Below are 19,212 nucleotides of genomic sequence, written 5' to 3'. Positions count from 1 at the left end.
ATGTCTAGGATAATAGGTCAGGATTTGACCTTCTGACTGTCTTTCAGTTTCTCAGTTGGTTTTCCTGGGTAGCAAGAGCAGTTAGAGTCTGCTCTTGGCCACCTCAGGCTGCTCATTTGGAAACTGGGAAAACTGGGAAAAGCAAGACATAGTCTGTAACACTGGAGATTTTTTTTTTCTAATATTTGAACTCCTAAAATTTTTCCAGCCATGCTACAAGCATGTTTTCTGCTGTATTTTCCTCTTTTAATCTATTCTTCAGGCTAAATTAAATTCTTACACCCACATACATTTTCTTCTTGTTTGTAGTTTCAACTCACTCTCTTCTGGAATCCTCCAGTTGTCTTAAATGTTTCCTGAAGATCAGTGCCTGAAACAAGGCATAAAATTTGGCTGAAGCCACTTCTGTGTTGGGAGCACGGACAGGAGTATTTCACATATTTTACTATATGTGAAACACTGTTCTGTATATCCCAAAATGGCATTTGTCTTGCTCACCATACTGGCAGTGTTGATTTGTTCTGACCATGTCATTCACCATATTCCCTAGATATTTTCTAAATAAGTTTCTACTGAGCCAGCTGCTGCAGGCTACTGGGAAGCTGCTTGTTTGTGCAGATATTGAAATTCATCCAGCTGTTCTCAGAACTTTCCAATTTATCAAGAACATTTTCAGTTCCAATCCTGTCTTTAAGAATATCTGCATCCTCTCTCCATTTCATGTCATCTTCAAATTTAACAAGCATACTGTGTATTCCATCATTCATAGTGTAAACAAAAATGCTGGGAAAATTAGATACAAATTCAGGATAAATGTCCATATAAAACTGCTTTGTACTTCTTCCATTTGGACAGGGAATCTTTATAACTACTCTTCGAATGTAGTTTTACAGATTTCTTTATTGTTTTTATTTTGCACCCATGCTAACCAATCTCCACCTAGACAATTTCTTTTTGTTTTTCTTTCTCATGGGACTACTACACAAGAAATGCCAAAAGCCCAAGTAAAGTAAAAATATGCAACAGCTACTGCTTCTCTCCTGCACTAATGCTCTTAAACCACCTGTTATTCACCCAGATTTTTTTTTTTTTTGGAAAGTTGAAGGTGAAATTGGTGAGATTTTCTTCTCACCTTTCTCCCTTCCTTACTTCTTTTACACACAGACTCTGTACTTATGCTGTTCACAGCATTGGTGGCTCACCAGTCTCCAGCCATCCTTAAAAGTAACAGCTAACGTGTCTGAGACTGTTTCAGGCAGTTTTTCACATATTCTATATGGCTGTTCATCAGTAGCCAAATTAGCACACATTACGTTGAGTGCTGCCTAATCTACTCATTCAGGCTCTTAGATTTTTTAACATTTCTTTTCTCTTGCTGATGTTACCTATATCAGCCACTTACTAACCTTTCCAGTGATTAGTGAGGAAAAAGGAATTATTTGACATTCTGAAGAAAGGGACCAACCTTAGGCCCAGTGTAAATGAATGGGCAGAAGAGGCTGCACTCACAAGCAGAAGAATTCATGGGGAGACTTAGGGGGGAAAAAGTCAGAAACTGTGTTGTCAAGGAGTGTGGGCAGAGGCTGAGCTTTGCAGGACCCACAGGTGCCTCCAGGTCTGTCTGATTATTTGTATACTGCTGTGGTTAAGAAACATAGAACCCTTAAGGTTGGAAAAGACTTTTAAGATCATCAAGTCAAACCATTAACCTAACACTACCATGTTCATGACTAAAACCATATCCCCAAGGGCTGCATACACACACTTGAATGCTTTCAGGGATGGTGATTTCACCACTTCTCCAGGCAGCCTATTCCAATACCTGACCACCCTTTCAGTGAAGAAATTTTTCCTAATATCCAACCTAACCCCACCCTGGCACAAGGGCCATTTTCTCTTGTCCTTTCACTTGTTACCTGGGAGAAGAGCCCAACCCCCTTGTTCTTGCAACCTCCTTTCAGGTAGTTATAGAAAGCAATAAGGTCTCCCCCAAACCCCCTTTTCTGGGCTAACCCCAGTCCCCTCAGCCACTGCTCACAAGACTTATGCTCCAGACCTTCACCACCTATGATGCCCTTCTCTGGACATGCTCCAGCACCTCAATGTCTTTCATGTAGTGAGGGGCCCAAAACTCAACACAGTACTTGAGGTGCAGCCTCACTAGTACCAAGTACAGGGAGATCACTGCCCTGGTCCTGGTGACCATGCTATTCTTGGTACAGGTCAGGATGTTATTGGCCTTACTGGCCGCCTGTACACTTGCTGGCTCGTGTTCAGCCAGCTATCAACCGGAGAAGGTAGAAGAAGGTAGCATATTTTTGTAGGCTAGAGTATTGTAAAATACTCTCTTCTAAAAGTGGAATAGTTTTGTTCTGTGTGGAAAGACTTTTTTAATCTAAACTATTCCCCTTATAAAGTGTATTTTGTCTTTCCTTTTTCTTTTAAAGTGTGTGCTACAACAATCTATTTCACCATAGAAAGAAACTGTCAAGCGAGGAGTCTGGCTAATCTCTCAGGTAACGTGGAAACAGTCAACAGAACAAATGTTAAACTTTACACCTCTGGACACTTAAATCATAGCAAGCTTTATAAGCCTTCAGAGAAAATAAAACAGGGATGATGGTACTCTGCCAGGGAACAAACTAGTTTCATAATGGAAAGAAATCAATTCCCAGCTGAAAATGAGAGAGCAAGGAAGATGAAAAGATTTTCAGGTAACTTTTGTTCCAGCTTCCAACAAAGGCTGAATCTTCTTGCCCTAGCAGCAGACATCCACAGTCAACTGTGACTGGTGTTAGTGCCTCAGCAGATTTTTCTATTCCACTGGAATTGCTAAAGTGGAAAGCACTTAAAAAGAAAGCAGAGGATGGAACTGACAGACTCCATGAGAGTCATCAAAGTGAGTCAAGATGAGTTAGATGTGTCAGAGACTGTGATGCTGAAAAAACAAACTGAACAGCTGACAGTGTGCTGTAGAGCTTGTCAAGGAGGAATACCAGTTCATACCTTCATACTTGGCCAGTGTAGCTAAAATGGAACAGTTTGACAAGTTCCTAGATTTCCAGAAGGAGTTTGTAGCAAACCGTGAACTGTTACAGAATGATTTAACAGGGAGAAAAGTATCAGAGCAGCATGAAAGTAAGCTGGCTAAGGTAAAAAAAAAAAGTCTTCAAGTGGATGGAAGGGTAAATTTTGCATTATCTTTCTGGTTAGATTGGTTGTGTGTTCCAGGAAAATGGAATGGGTTAGCCAAAATCACCTCTCTCTTCTTCTCAAAGACACAGTCCCTGGTGTTTTCTTAGTTGAGCACATGTAAGACACATCTTCTGTGTGTTCCAAAACACTGAGCCCAATGCTGTTATGCCACTGTTTACCCTTCCCTCCATTGTCATGTGGAAATGTTGTGTTAAATATACAATAAAACAAGATCTTGCAAGCTGGTGATCTGTACAGGAAAAATCACTGTTGGTCAGCATCTCTGTGGGAACTGTACATTCAGCACATTGTCCAGCAGCATGTTTGAGATAATTTTTATAAGATGTTGCCTTCTCTATGTGTTCTGTAGACTATCTCTTTACACACAGACAGTTGTTGCTAACTCTCCCCTTGTGATGAGTGGGGTGGGGTGTGAATTTGATCACTGAAACACATACACTTCGTAGAAGCTACTGTTGTTGCTTGAGTTGCTGCCCCAGGGGAAGTTTAACAATCTCAGCAGCACTCATAGCCAAATGCAGGAGTGAGAGTAAGCTCCTGGATTCATAGAAACTAGGGATGGAACTTAATGAAAGCATTTGGGGGTTGGTAAACTAAGAAATGACTAGGCTAGTGTGGGCTGGAAAAGAACTGATATTTCATGTACATGAGAGAAATTTTTGAAAGAACTTGGCATTTTGTCCCTCACTGTGGTACTTAAGGTCAGATTTTCATCCTTTGTAAGACGCCAACTCATTTATCAAGGGTATTTTACAGAGAATTTAGCAGTGGTGTTTGCTGGACTGTGGCTACTAACAGAGAAAACAGAGGTCAGGCTTGACTGAAACAGCCGTCCCAATAGGAGTCCTATGTATACCAGAAACTGGAAAAGAAATGATCAAGCAAATAAGCAGAGGTTAGTCCTGTATGCCTCCAACATACCTCAAGAAAAGTTATGCAAATTAGGGAAGTGAGGCAACAAATTCGTTCAATCTACTTGTGGGTATAACTCTGGGAGAAGCAGCATAATCCATGTTCCCTTGAATTCTATGAGGTATCGTCTGCCACACATTTAACCAACTAATCAAAAAAGATGGTTACTTCACACCTTGGTAAATATCCTCAAGCAACCATTCTTCTATGCCTCTAGGTTGAGAGGCCAGAGTTCAGAGGAAGAAGAGAGAGGGGAGAACAGAAGTGAAGTGCAGTATTGTATCAGGATAACAACTTGATCTTGTAACTTTTGAAGTATGTTTTCCCAGGAGATATTTTACCCAGAAACAATTTGGATCAATACAATTTTTGTGAGATAGTGTAACGCTGGCACAAAGCTTAGCAGAAAACTGTACTAACTAGCAGTGATGGCAATCTTTTCCCTTTAATTAAATGGTCAAAATTTCTACCAGCTTTGGGTTGAAACAAGGATATTCACAAAGTAAAAAACTGCTGTAGTATATTACCTACCAAAAAGGGTTGTAGTTAAAAAGGTAATCGTAGGAACAGAGCACTTTGAAGTGAGCCAACAGCACTCTAGAGAAAAAGTTCCCATGGCAGAGGAACCCAGTAAAAGTTGCCAAAGAGAACCTTTCTTCTCTCTCCCAGATTTATTACTCAGAGTTGGTAATACACAACCATGAGATTTTAAGTGTATTATTTTAACTGTTATATTCCTTAGCTAGGGGTTCTTGGGTTATTTATATATTAATTATGTCTCTCTGTGCTAACAGTTACTTTAGGGAATGCAACATATTCCAAGAGTAGGTTCTTGTCAAATCTGGAGATGACCTGTTGAAGTCACTAGAGATAAACAGGCTTATTTATGATAATGGAAGGATTGGCTGTAAATATGTAAGCAAGATATACAACAATTAATTGAAGCATAATTTAGTAATTGCCTTCTGCCACACAAATCTGTCTTGTTTTCAACTAGTCTTTTTCATGATTAATACAATTGTTGATTGTACACTTTCTTCTTACTGATTTTTGCTATGACCAGGACTTTGTCTGTATTCTCATGATATTTCTTACTGCATACCATGAGGGGAATGACATGAACTTAAACAAAGAGATGCATTCTGACAGTAACTGTTTTAGAGCACTTTCTGCCTGTGGAGGATTGTAGTCATTAATTTTGGCGATTGTACAGGAACACCAGATAACATGTGCTTGTGATCCCCTCCATTTCAAGCAACTACAGGTTGTTGAGGAAGCATTTGAAGATATACGCAACAGGTCTCTGATATTTTGTGGTATTCTGAAGTAAATGAAGAAAATAAATATTCCTACACTTTTGCCCAACGTAAGCTAAATGTACCTTAACTATTGTTTTAAAAGTTTTATCTCATAACGCCTTTTGTCAGTGTTTTCTCAGTGCATCTGGGACATTAAACTCTTTTTATCTACAGTGAGGAAACTGATTCTCACAGGGGTTTATATTCTTCAGGAGAATATATTCTCTGTCCATTGATCACATGTTAAAATCAAACATATCTAACAAAATTCATGGACTTTTAGCATTTTTTAAAAAAATTTATTCACTTGTGGTCTCAAAGGGAATGATTGATTTGTTCCTTATTTTTACTTCTTCTCCCATTGTACACAGATAAGCAAAAAAGAACAGAGAATAGAAGTGTTAAGAGATATGCCTCTATAGAAAGTTGATTTCCAGTCTGCTCAGTGATTTGAGCTGGCATAATTTCCTTCTATAAGCTTCATCATGGTAATGGAGAACAAAGAAATTACAAGGAATTTCACACCTCTGTGAAATTTAGTACTCAGAGTCAGTTATGGGCACTCCCTGACCTTATCTTTGACACAGGAGATCTAGTGCTCTCCCTTTGCTTCATTGCTGACCACAATTTCTGTAGGAGCAACCCACAGTAGAGAAATCTGAGACAGCAGCTCCTTATAGAATAAGCAGAGCATTGGCTGAATAGACTTAGCTGGATTTCAGAAATGCCAAACCTATTGTCCTTCTTTCTCCTCTTTGGTAGAGCCACATCAGACTTTTTGCCAGCTCTACTGTAGAAATGCTGCTGAATAGAGGGTGATATTTGCCTCAGGCTTCCAGGAATAGTGCTACACACCCTTTTACCCTTCCCCTCTCACCAGTGACACCTTAATTTTGGTAAAAGGCACCAGTAAAGGTGTCATCCACTATGGAAGTAGAAGAGGAGCACAGAGGAGATGTCAAGCCCTGAGGGCAGAGCCATATCTGACTGGCCCTGCCCAGGCCTCTGGAGCCTCTTCCCATCCTCAACCCATTTCAGTCCAGCCTGGACCTGTCAGTCCCTGCCCATTTCTCTATCTCATCCTTTTGTATTCTTTCTTTTTTTTTTTTTTTTTTTTTGCTTTCCCCACTCCAAAACTAGCCCCCTTTGCTTCTGATAGCTCTTCAGGCCCATGTTCTCCAGAGACAATCCTTTGGACTGGCTCTGAGGATTTCACCCTAGTTATCCGCTCTCTTTGACACAAAGCCTCGGAGTGTCTGTGTGATATTGACAATGTGTTGAAATGAAAAGGAAAGGTAATGATGAACAGGGCACAGCTGACAGCATAAATGCTTTGTCTAGGTTGAGTAGCACACTGCTCAGTGGCAGAACACCTGAAGGAATTGTCCAAAAGCAAGGAGTTTTCACGAGTCTAAGTCGTCAGATTTACTGGCTGACACATTCAGAGAATCATCCATACTTTTTTGTTTTATCTGTAACAAACCTTTAATCTGTTTGCAAATGGAAAGAGCTTTAAGTGACTCTGGAACCTGCTATAAGGGGTTTTTTTGTTTATGTTAACTCTTAGTCTTATCAACAGCTTGTTCAGAAGTTTTTATCAGAACCGAATTTTACCAAAAAGTAATTTTAAAAATGGTGCCAGAACCTGCGGCAAAAAAAAAGCCCACAAAACTTTATATTTTACTCTTTTTCATGCACTCATGGGATCTGAAGATTTGGGTCAAAGGGATGGAAACAAAGACTTCAAGGGCTCCAGAAATACAAGTACTCAGGAAAGATGTTCAGGTTCTCATGCAGAAAGCCAGTACTGCTCTAGGAAGAAGTAAAGACTCAGTGTTACAAATGCTATCAACCGCTGTAGCAACAACAAAGTAGATGAGGTAGAGCAGAAAAAAGTAAATAGAGTTTCTTGATTTTTTTAAATGTCAGGTCTTGAAGGAAAGGCCAAAGGATTAGACCTTGTGGATGACCTGTTTTAGGCAAAAACCTTTATTTTGTACCAATCACATTGGGAGATGGGGCTAAACTCTGAGTAGGACCAAGACTTTCTTTTACCATTCCCAGCTGACCATCATAGAGAATTCTCCTGACCACACAGGCTGCAACCTGCACTATTAAATTTCAGACTGTGTCACCTTTGTTGGGGTGTTGATTTTATTCCTTCCTGTGGAGGTAACAAAGCCTAATAAGCCTCCTAAGGCTCCTTGTCTTCTTTGGACTGACCCAGTGTTTCCATGCCTCTGGTGCATGCCCCTGATATTTTATATCACAACTTCCAAATCTCCTTACTACTGCTCCAAGCTCTGATCTGACTTTCTAGCCTCAATATTTGACCCTATGATTATTTAATTCTAGAACTCTAACCTTCATGCTTGAAAGATGTCCTAACGAGATCTTGCCTACCAGCTTTCTTGCTCTTGCCCACTTCACTGTCTGAACCTGAAGAATTACCAAGTCACTATTTCACTAAGCTGCTGGTTCTCTTCTTCCCCTTCTCTTTTTCTTGTAAATATGAATCTAGATGACTCAAGAGGTCTTTTATATCTTTGCAATTGTTGTTTCCAGTGTATTTTGTGTGATCATTTTACAATATTTACCCTTGCTTTCAACATGTAGTTTGGATGATTCTGCAGTTAAGATACTGGAATGTGAAAGAGCTTTATGTTCACTAGTTTTTGTTAGTGTAAGCAGGAAGATGATTAACAGTGAACCAGTAATCTACATGTCTATATTTTTCTACAGAGAGAGAATTCATGATGTGTTAATGTGGGATAGTCAAACTGGCATGAATTTAAGATGGATCGGGATATTGTGTGGGATATTTATAGGGCATGCACATGCAAATTTTATCTAGGCTATTCAGAGGTTGGTTTTGGTGCAAGCTTTTATAAATATCTTAGAGATAAAAGGGAAAATTATGATATTTTGTCTTCTGCCAAAGTTCTGAAAGGAAATAATGATAAACATCCCAGAATTATCTAAAGGAGTTCTTGAGAGATTTGTCAGCTATAGGTATAAAAATCCAATACCCCATAAGACTGTTCAGTTCTGAATAGCAGTCTGTTTCCAGCATAGTCTAGGAACATGTGCTAATGTCAACTTGCTAGCTTTGCATGAAAACTAATAATGAAAATTTAAGTAATTAGTTGCTACCTGGAGCCTAAGACTGAATCTTTCCTCTTGCCATGGGTCATGTGTTAGTCCTTTCTATGTATACCCACCTTGGAGGGTGGGTAGAGGAAAAGATTTTCATACGAGACTTATGTCTTTTTTAAAATAATATTAGTTAGTAGATGTTAGAATGCCTTGAAGGATTTTTGAATACTGATGATGGTAGAGGAAGTAAGAGCACTTTGGCCACAACAACCCCGTGCAGTGCTAGAGGCTGGGGACAGAGTGGCTGGAGAGCAGCCAGGCAGAAAGAGACCTGAGGGTACTGATTGACAAGAAGCTGAACATGAGCCAGCAGTGTGCCCAGGTGGCCAAGAAGGCCAATGACATCCTGGCCTGTATCAGGAACAACGTGGCCAGCAGGTCCAGGGAAGTGATTCTTCCCCTGGACTCAGCACTGGTGAGGCCACACCTCGAATACTGTGTCCAGTTCTGGGCCCCTCAGCTCAGGAAGGATATTGAGGTACTGGACCAGGTCCAGAGAAAAGCAACGAGGCTGGTGAAGGGACTTGAGCACAAGTCCTATGAGGAGAGCCTGAGGGAGCTGGGATTGTTCAGCCTGGAGAAAAGGAGGCTCAGAGGAGACCTCCTCACTCTCTACAACTCCCTGAAAGGAGGTTGTAGCCAGGTGAGGGTTGGTCTCTTCTCCCAGGCAACAAAGAGGGCATGGTCTTAAGCCCTGTCAGGGGAGGTTTAGGTTAGATATTAGGAAAAAATTATTTACAGAAAGGGTAATCAGGCATTGGAATGGGCTGCCCAGGCAGGTGGTGGATACTCCGTCCCTGGAGGTTTTTAAGATGAGACTGGATGTGGCACTTAGTGCCATGGTCTAGTAACCATGGCGGTGTTGGACCAAGGGTTGGACTTGATGATCTCAGAGGTCCCTTCCAACCTGGCTGATTCTATGTATGCAAGTATGTTTCTATGTGATATATAAAAATATGCAGAGAACTAAGCTGTCCAATTACGTTATTGTTATACCTATGTGGCTTCCTAAATATGTAAGTAATAATGTGTAATTTCTTCAATAGTTTCATTCATTGAACAAGAGGTTTCCACTTGGGAGAGGAAGCTGTGGTTTTAATGCAGTAGAGAGTAATTGTTTGAATCCTGTTAGGTTCTCACAGAGAGTCAATTCTCTCCTTTTCATCATTGGGCATTCAAATCTGGAGTCACTTTGCTGTAATTCAGTGAGCTTTAATTTTCTCTCTGCCCTGTTAGAGCAACATTTAACCTCTGAGAATGTGTAATAATCTTCATTATACATAACAACTATTTACTTACATCTATCTTTGTATATGATCTTGAAAAGATACTTGTGAAACTGTTCTGTTTTGTTCTAGTCTAAGTTGAAGAATTAATTAGAAACAGTGCTACAGATGAGCCAGACTCCAGAAGATAAAACAGGTGAGTGATAGGACAGTTTTGAGTTGAGTCAAAAGGCAATATGGCATAAATTATGGCAAATAAAGTGTTCTAAAGTGTTGCAAAAAAAACCAATCAAAAATTGCCTTAGCTGTTGGGATTTTTTCTGTTAGTGTGATCAAAATATACTGACATCTAATGAAATAAGGTACATAACATCTTTCCTATACTTCTTTCACTCCAGATCCTATCTGAAACCAGTAGGTGTCAGTGGGAGACTCTAAAATGTTAGAGATGTCTCAGGGGATGGCACATGAAACCCTTCATCTGGCAGAAATATAATAACTGGATTTCATCCTTATGATGAGGAGGTTAAGCCCTGAATCACGTGCTTTCACATACCCTTCCTAAGCTTCTTTTCAGTCTTCACTGTATCAGTCCTGAGTGCTCTAGTTATCCATACAATAGTCAAGTCCCTATTGAATGCTTGCTCAGTGCTTTTGTTCAGTAACAGCACTGAGTTTTACAGTCTATTTATGTACTGCTCAAGAAAGTAGTGTCTTTTGATAAGGCCTTTGATCAGTGGAATCTGAATCAGGATCCTTGAGTAAGATAAAATAGACAAATCTGAAAATTGTGAAAGAGTAAAAAAAATTGATGAACTAAGAAATCCTGTGTAGTGTCATCAGTATAAAGTATAACTGGTCTGACTGTAGTACACCTGCATTTTATGACTTCATTGAAAACCTGTTCTGAGAGCACAGTTTTCTTCCAGACCATGAGAACATATCGATTAGCAAATTACAGTGTGGTAAATAAGGAAATAGCTGTTCAAGTGGTGATGTAAAATGCCTTCTACACTTCGTCTTTAAGAAAAGAGGAAGATCCAAATCTTTCTCTGAAATGTCTGAGTGTTCTAGTGTCCTGCTCCAAGCTATGGCCAGTTGTTAGCTTCATCATGGGCAGCTCCTACCACTGGCACCTAACTCACTTTTGCAAACATACCTTCTGCAGGAGCAATGCTTAAACAGTCAAACCAGCTGTGGTTGTGGGCTTTTTTTTTTTTTTCCCCAGCAATTAAACAGGCCCAAATTCCTCTCTAGTGTAGCTGTCTTCCTGTCAATGAACATATGTTTGAATGCACCTGTTCTGATTATTTCATTTCTACAGCATGGTACAGATTTTGAATTTCATTGCTTTGCAGTCTATCACTAAAAAAAGCATAAAATCAGTCATTGGCTCTGGATCTCCCACAGGACTAGTGAACAAAACAAACAGAACTCTCCAGGCCAGGGCATATCTAAGACATGGTTTTGCATAAAATGAGCTAAAAAATATTTAAACAATGGGTAAAGATTTCTCCCCTTCTCCTCCTTACCAGATACTAATATAAGAAGTACTAACTCAGCTTCAAACTTTCCTTCCCTACCTTCCTCAATTACTCACTGAGGAATCAAAACCAACCAAGTCAGAAAAATGTAAATGTTACAGGGTTTTTTTTGTGTTACAGCTGTATTTAGAAGGCTAAGCCAAGAAATTTGGGCTAAATATGCTAACATGTGCTGCCACTATAGGGAACAAAGCTCTACAAATATCTTTTGCTTTTTTTGTTTGTTTTTGTTTGTTTGTTTCTGGTTTTTCTTTTTTTGGTTGGTTGGTGATTGTTTTTTTTTTTCTGATGTGGGATGCTAAACAGTTAAAAAAGTGTTCAATCCAAGGTAACCTGATACGAGAATGTTACAATTTTCCTAGAGGAAAAATGGAGATTTGATTATATTTTTAAAAATTGAATAAAAAGTTTTCTTAATATTTTCTAAAACAGAAGGCATTATTTTTTTCTCTCCAGATAACATTTCTGTAAGGCCCTCCCAGGACCAGTAGCTTATCCTAATCCACTGAGTGAAGATATGCTGTCTATTGTTTGTAGTAGTTCACATGAAAATACAGGATTTTTGAGAAGCCAGTAGCCATTAGCTTCTGGGACAGGGAGGGGCAGGAAGCATGGCCAGGCCCTTTCCCCACATGAGGCAGTGCATCACTCAAATTTGACTCATGCTCTCTTCCTCCAGCCTAGCTCACTTTTCATCAAAACTGTTGGCTCTCAGTGACCTTTTGACTGTGTGCTGACACTGCCTCACAGACTAAAGGGAGGAAGAGCAGGGCTGGCTGCCCATGACAAGCTGCTTAGAGAGTAGGAAATTCAGGAGATCACAACAGGCAGTCTTTAATTGCTGAAACATCATCATTACTCAACACAGTACCTAGTCCTGAATTTGACAGCATGGCACAAAGCTGCTACATTGCAAATGTGGCTAATGAACTCTGAAAACCCCTCCCAGCTCCAGGGCAGGCCCTGAGTCAAGAGGATTTTCTTGACCTGCTCATGACAGCAGTCAGACAAGCCAGGGAGCACCATTAGGGGTTCTCACAAGGCAAAGAAAGGCCAGTTCTTCCTTTCTGTGTTCTCACTCCCTTCACTGGTGCATTCCCTCTCTCTATCCTTCCCCTCTGCAATCGCAGAGCCTTGGAGGTGTAACCTTGCACTTTGTCGTCTTTCCTGGGTATTCCATTCTCCATAGCTTCCCTTACACACTAACACCAAGAGGTGAACCAGGATGTGGGAGACAGATAAAACAGGATGATTTTCACCTGCACCATCACCAGGGAAGAAAGTAGTTTATTTGTATGATTACAGACCACTGGAGTGAAGGGCACTATTAGTCTGTGCATGTAGTTCCCCTCATTCCCTAGATGAGGACCCGGAAAGGACCTGTAATACAGCTCTGGCTGCAGCAGCATGAACACCAACAGGCTGCAGACAAGCTTGCTGACAAGCTGTGAAAAGCTGAAAAGGTCTTTGACTCAAATTAGACCCTGGCTGAACAGGAGCATGAGCTGGATGTGTAGGATCTTGTAACATCACATTATTGACTTATTGTAGTGAGTGGGTGAATTGACAGTGAAGTTGGCCTGTAAAATTCTAAAGTGCATTTTCTGGACTCTCCTAAGGGAGTACAGCATGTTTATTCTGCTCCTTGCATGTTCTCTGTTCTCTATGCTGGGATGCAGTTATTTCCTGCTTGGCTGTGTTCCCATTGTTTCTAGAGCCTATTTTTGCAAGAAGTGCTAAAGGGTCTTGGTTGGGGTGACTGTGAAAGGTGAGTGGCATAGCCCATGTACCAATGTTCCTTTCCTGGTGGAAATGAAGTGTGGGTACGGTGAGTGTGTATACCAGCTGAATTCGGGGCAATATCATGGGTGCTCCTGGTCTGTACTGATCGTCTTGATTAAGGTAAGTTTGTACTTGAGTATACCTGCTAAAAGCGCTAGATGACAGCCTTAGATGACAAATAGCTCTGCACTGCTAGCTCTGTCCTTTAAATTTCACAAGCACTTTTTTACTTCTGGAAACCTGAAGCAGATATGAGACAAAGAAAATAGTAAAAAACCTGCTCTCTTTCAAAACAGCTTGAATCTGTGAGGTGTAAGGTTCTTGATAAATGGGAAGAAATTAACATACTGAGACTGGGAAGAAAGAAAGAGTGGTTTATGCTGTGACAATGCATATAGTGGAAACCACTCTAAACTAATACAGGCAAAAATCCTTAATTCTAAACATGTCTTAATAAGAAGTACTGGTGTCCAGGTACTACCATGAGGGATGTTTTAGCACTAAGAAATTGATCCTCAGTGGTCTTTATTTTATCCTCTGAGAACACAATATGTGCCTAGTTTGGGTGCTTCTATGTTCATTGTAGTGTTCAGACTCTGTCCCTGCAGTAGGAGGCTTGTAGGCTGACCCTCACTATGTGAGATGATGATCTACAGACATAGGGGTTATTTCTGTATTCATGCTACAAGTTTGGGGACTTGTAAGCAAATACACATTTAACAGAAGCATCATTAGTTTTAACATGTTTGTTTCTTGACCTGGAGAAACAGAAATGTTCGGGGGGGATTTTTAAGTGTTCCAAGTTGGCATCATCTACCCTTGAAATGAACGCTGAAATGCCGAGTAACTTCAAAGGGGGAGAAATAGGACAGTCCTGATTCCCTTTGAAATCTCCTTTCTAGATGTTGAATTAACTGAATATTACTGCAGATTATTCACTGGCATATATAATGACCATAGCTGTGAACACGTGCCAGTCACAGACAGGAAGGTCAAGTTTAAGTCCAGATTGAATAAAAAGTCTATGATGGATTCTTGATATCAGGTAATTATTTTTTACTAAAAGGACAAATGTTAACATGAATACTTCTTTACAGAATATGTTTTTTGTTTGTTTGGGTTTTTTTTTTTTTTTGTAATTCACTAGGCTCCATCATTATTGGTTGAGCTCTCATAGTCATTGGTGTTGTACAAAGCAAACACTGAGAGACAGGTTTTTATTGCACACTATGCAATCCGAGGTACAGAACTTGCAGAGATTTTTTTTATGCACTAAAATTTGCATACTGCAAGTGGCCTGTGTGAGGACCACTTGAACTATAAAAGCTAGATGCTTGCAAATTTCTGCAGGATTAGTGCATTCAGCATTTACAAACAGTACTCCTTTTCCACTGGCTGTTGTGCAGTTAGAAATAGCACAAGATCTCAATAGAGGCACTTTAACATGTCCTTGTCAGTGGTTACACTGATAAGTGTTCCAGCTGCGTGAAACGAGGAGGTAATTCCATGCAGCTAAAAGTACAGTCAGCATGAGTAGGGCATAGTGTGTCACTCTTAATGGTGGGCAAACAGCAGTTGTTCATGTAAGTCTTATGTTTGACTAAGCATCTAAAAGGTCAAACATTTCTCCAAACTTTCTGTCCTCTGAAGCAGTTATGTCTATTGACAGAACATAAAATTAGTTAATTAATTATACTGAGAATAAAACAGAGCTGCCAAAAAGTCATAGGAAAGCTAAAAAACCTTGTGAAAACCAGGTACAGCCATTGTGTTCTTGTACTATGCTTGTCTGTCTTTAATGACATATTTAAAATAATTATTTTTCTTGCTGAATTTTTCAACAAACTTTGTGCACTGTTACCCACGAGTACAAGACAGAAGTCTGTCACTTGTTTCTAAAGCAATCAGCAGACCTCCAGCATCAGAGAGCTTTGGGGAAGAAGAACTCTTGGTTTATTTAGACAGATTTACTTGGTATCAAGATATTAAAACAATGAGCAGCAGCAATTAGTAATGAAAATTCCTTTTTTTTTTTTTTTTCTCCTGGCAAACAGGAGATCTTGGACTCCATGTGCCTTATGAAATGTTCCTGTGTACACTCTCTAAGATATTCAGCCTTGTGGCATGATAACAAATGAGTATATGAAATCTGGTCCTCTGAAAAAATAGCCACTCTGAGAATTTCCTCTCTTTGCTTTTTTACAACAAATATGAGTATTCAGAAGGTCTTTAAATATAAATTGCTGGTTTCTAGAGTAGTTTTAGGGTGGGAGAGTGGAGGGGGGGCGGGGCTGGGCTTTTTCTGTGCTGTAATGAAAAAGGATAGCCAGCAGATGGCAATGTTGTATAGTTGTTCTAACAGGAGACAGCCACATCATCAAGGGAGGGAAACCTCTGATACTCCGTAAGTAGCCATGAGGGAAAATGGAGTGGCCCCCGCAAGCCATTGGAGGGTTGGCAATCCAAGCATACTTTGGCTGAATGCTAATGTAGGCTTACTGAGTTTGCAATACCCTTTGTAACAGCAATTCTACATTGAAAACCCCTCATTTGAAAGGGCAAGACCATTATAATTTAATAACAATCTAATTAAAATAGTGCATTTCCATATTCTTTTGAAAGCATGATTTCGTAAGGCTGCATAAGTACAATGTGTTCTTTCCCATACAGGTTGCATATTTAAAAAGATAAGTGGGTCTGATGCACTTTCTTTTGCTGGAATGCTGTGTGACAATTTAACTGATCTGTTACTGCCTTTTCAGTCTCAAACTATGAAAATCAACTCATGAAACACGTTTCTCCAAGGCCAAATAAAAGTTATTTCCTTATAACCCAGTGTGGTTCAGGCGTAACGCAAACTAGTTTATACGAGTTACCTTCACTAGGTCTAGTCTCAAAGGACTTGAAAGGTTTTCTGGCTCCAGCAAGTTCCAGGTTAGTCCTGCTGTGTTTTGCCAGCTAGAAAGTAGAAAGGTACAGAATACAATTCCACCTCTCTCTCTCTCTCCTTTTTTTTTTTTTTTTAATTATTTTGGAGAGCTATTATGGTACTTTGATCTAAATATGTAAATCAAAGTTGCAAAAGCTTTCTGCTTCCAGCCGTACTGAAGGCAGGGAAAGGAGGTAAATGAACCTGTGGTACATAACACCAGCATATAAAATCCATGGAATAGCTCAGCAAGAGGAACTTGGAAAGACTTCTTTAAAATATAGGAACAAACAGATGTCTTGAGAGAAGTGAGTAATAGTTTGACTAAAACAATTTTAGGTTCAGCTGATACTCTGCTCCACACTCTGAAGTCTGAAGCTCTGTTTTAGTAACCAAAAAAGCAGGCATCATTTCAGATGTTATTGAAATGTGAAGTACAAAGCTCTTTGCATTTAGGATTTTGTCTAGCAGTTCAGTCTAAAATCTAGAAAGGGACATGGATGCTGAAAGACAAAATCAAATTATTTGTATCACAGTAATTGCTTTAGCAAAAATGATGCTATGAACACCCTTCCTTGTTTACACAGTTAGACCCGGCTTTACTGTCTGTTTGGTTTCCCTCAAGGTAAAAGGAACTGGCAAGAAGAAAGGCTCTATGTTAGACTCAAAGACATATGTAACTTGAGATGTACTGCTAAATTAAAACTCCTGTCACACAGAGACTACTTACTATAATTTATGTCAAGGTTAATGGAGTAAAAAGTATTGGAGTATTTTAAATGCTAAGCAGACATGTTGCCAATTAGCATCACTGCAGATTTTTTCTTATATACTGAAGGATATTTCAATGTTTCTCAACATTTATGTCTTTTTTAAAGGAATTTGAAGGAAATATCACAGAAATTTTAGATAAACTGAAAATCACTCAAGAAAATCAAAGGGGAGTATGAAATGTTCAAATATCTATGTCAGTGTGGTTGAACAAAAAGTGATAGAGTAATGGACATGCCAGTCATAACAACTTGCTGGACCAATGTAAGACAAATTAGTTACTAATAGCAGCTGCATTCAAGTGCTAGTTGCAGAACACACACAGTAGCAGCTGGGAGTCATAATGAGATATTATGGATTTGACTTTAATGTGGCTCAGATTATTAAGTATAAAAAATATGCATAGCGTTTGATTAAAAACTCTAATTGCTTCAGTTTTTTTATTTATAGAATCACAGAATATTCTGAGTTGGAAGGAACCCACAAGAATCATCAAAGTCCAGCTCTTGGCTCTGCACAGAACAACCCCAGGTATCACACCAAGTGCCTGAGAGCGTTGTCCAAATGCTTCTTTTACTCTGTCATGCTTGGTGTTTTGACCATACAGGTACAGAACAGACATATTATGGCACTTTTCAAAGACTTCTGACAAAGTTTTCTGACAATGCCCTGCTGATGGTCTTTTACACCAGACTTAGAGAAGTTCAAGCCCTTCTCTGTTCTGACATTGCTCACTAGTGCCAGTTTTGGTAATTTCTTTGTGCAATGGATTTTTTAATGTTGGGAACTGGCTTGAGATTCTTAAACCTCTTTGACATAAAATGTGTTTTATTTTAAAGGGGTGGACTATGGGGTCATCTCAAGCACTCGAGGTAACATATTTTAAGAAGTTAAAGCGTGCAGGTTTGGTTATTGATGCTGCCTGTCAGAAGTAAATACCAAATATATTTGTTTCTGTTGTGCTTTCAGTATTTTGGTTTAGCACAAAACTGTTTATTCCTGCCATGTTTTTTATGTTCCAAAGCTCTGGATGTTCCAAAGCCTTGGATAAGGATCCATCCAATCTAAAACATGGTGGAAGAGAGGGTATCACAACTTAGTCATCCACTGTCAAGATCATGAGTTGCGCGTACTCGGATAGGTGTATATTTCAACATATTTGGCATAGCTTCAGATTGGTTGTGAGTTTGTAGTGCTGCTTAGAGGTTTTTTTTCCTTACGAGCAAATGTCAACCAGAATTAAGGCTCTGTACGAGTTGAAAAATATATCTACAGAATATCTGAGAAGTCTAGTTTATTGTCAGAACAGAAGGTACCTTTTCACTCATGTGCCCTGCTATTGCCCATGAGCATTTTTGTATCTACAGTTTATCAGTATAAGAAATCACTGCATCCAGGGGTATCAGGTAGTGGCAAGCTTGTGGCATTATAGACCCACTCTGACAAGACCTCAAATCCAATCAAGCTATCATGCAAACTATCATGCAAAATCAACTGTCGGAGCCAAGGTGTTGTCTTGGTGTTAATTATTGTAAGACCATCCTGGTTCACCAGACTTCGAATACACACTCTGCTTTTTGAAGTCTGATTTGACAGATAAACTGATAGCTGGCCTGTATATGTGTGACTAACGGTCAATCACTTAATACTCTAAAAGTCCAGTCTCCTTTCATGCAGTCAGGTTCTTCTGATATAACCCTTCTTGCAGTGTATGTGTGGAGATTCCTCCCCTGGGCTGGGTATGTCCCCGAAGGTTACTTCTTGAAGTTGAGAGAAAGGGATCTCCCCACTAGTGTTGACATGGGTGAGTTACATCAAATCTGTACTTAATAATTATTTCTTTTTGCTAGCTTTAATATAACTGCTTCAATAATTGTTTTGTTACACTGCACTATACTATTCTATGCTATATTATACTCTATTAGTAGATTTTCAACATTTATATTGTGTCATAAATAGTTCTGATTAAGATCTTTTGTCTAACCATTTGTAATAATAAACTATTCATCTTATATAAATATCCCCATTTTGCCAATCATTAAAATCTGCAGGACAAAAGTGGTTCAGTCACACCTCTGTAATTCCTTAGGCCAGTCTTTTATGTTTTCAAACATTAGGTGGACATTATGGAGTTGTCTCCTATTGTTATAACACAACACTAAGAGAAAGGTGTCTCAAATTTAGATGCCAGGTGGTGTCTTGTGCCATAGGATCCCAAAAAGTCACTGTAGGTTCCTGTTGTGTCTGTGGCCTATACACTTCCATGTACAGTTATGAGATTATTGGTAAAAATCCAAAATTATAGACTCCAAAGAACAAGATCCACTAATATAGAAAAGAACAGCTCTATTTTCATCTTATTACCAACACTTTGTGTC

The 19,212-nt window shown here is 39.4% G+C and overlaps 1 protein-coding gene across 1 annotated transcript; it reads left to right on the top strand.

The window, feature by feature from the left end:
• Positions 1–2,698: 2,698 nt before the first annotated feature.
• On the top strand, positions 2,699–17,013 carry CUNH6orf118 (chromosome unknown C6orf118 homolog). Its single transcript, XM_029961586.1, is given in 11 exon segments — positions 2,699–2,726; positions 2,729–2,892; positions 2,894–2,952; positions 2,954–3,152; positions 5,342–5,444; positions 6,994–7,259; positions 9,947–10,004; positions 13,420–13,516; positions 14,592–14,632; positions 15,805–15,950; positions 16,942–17,013. Coding segments are annotated over 11 exon segments (1,233 nt in total).
• The last annotated feature ends 2,199 nt before the right edge of the window (positions 17,014–19,212 follow it).

The sequence above is a fragment of the Manacus vitellinus genome, unplaced genomic scaffold (assembly GCF_001715985.3).
Source record: "Manacus vitellinus isolate BGI_N305 unplaced genomic scaffold, ASM171598v3 scaffold_37_pilon, whole genome shotgun sequence".
Lineage (NCBI taxonomy): Eukaryota > Metazoa > Chordata > Aves > Passeriformes > Pipridae > Manacus > Manacus vitellinus.
Note: the sequence above shows the minus strand (reverse complement) of the source record. Positions and strands in the feature narration are given on the sequence as shown.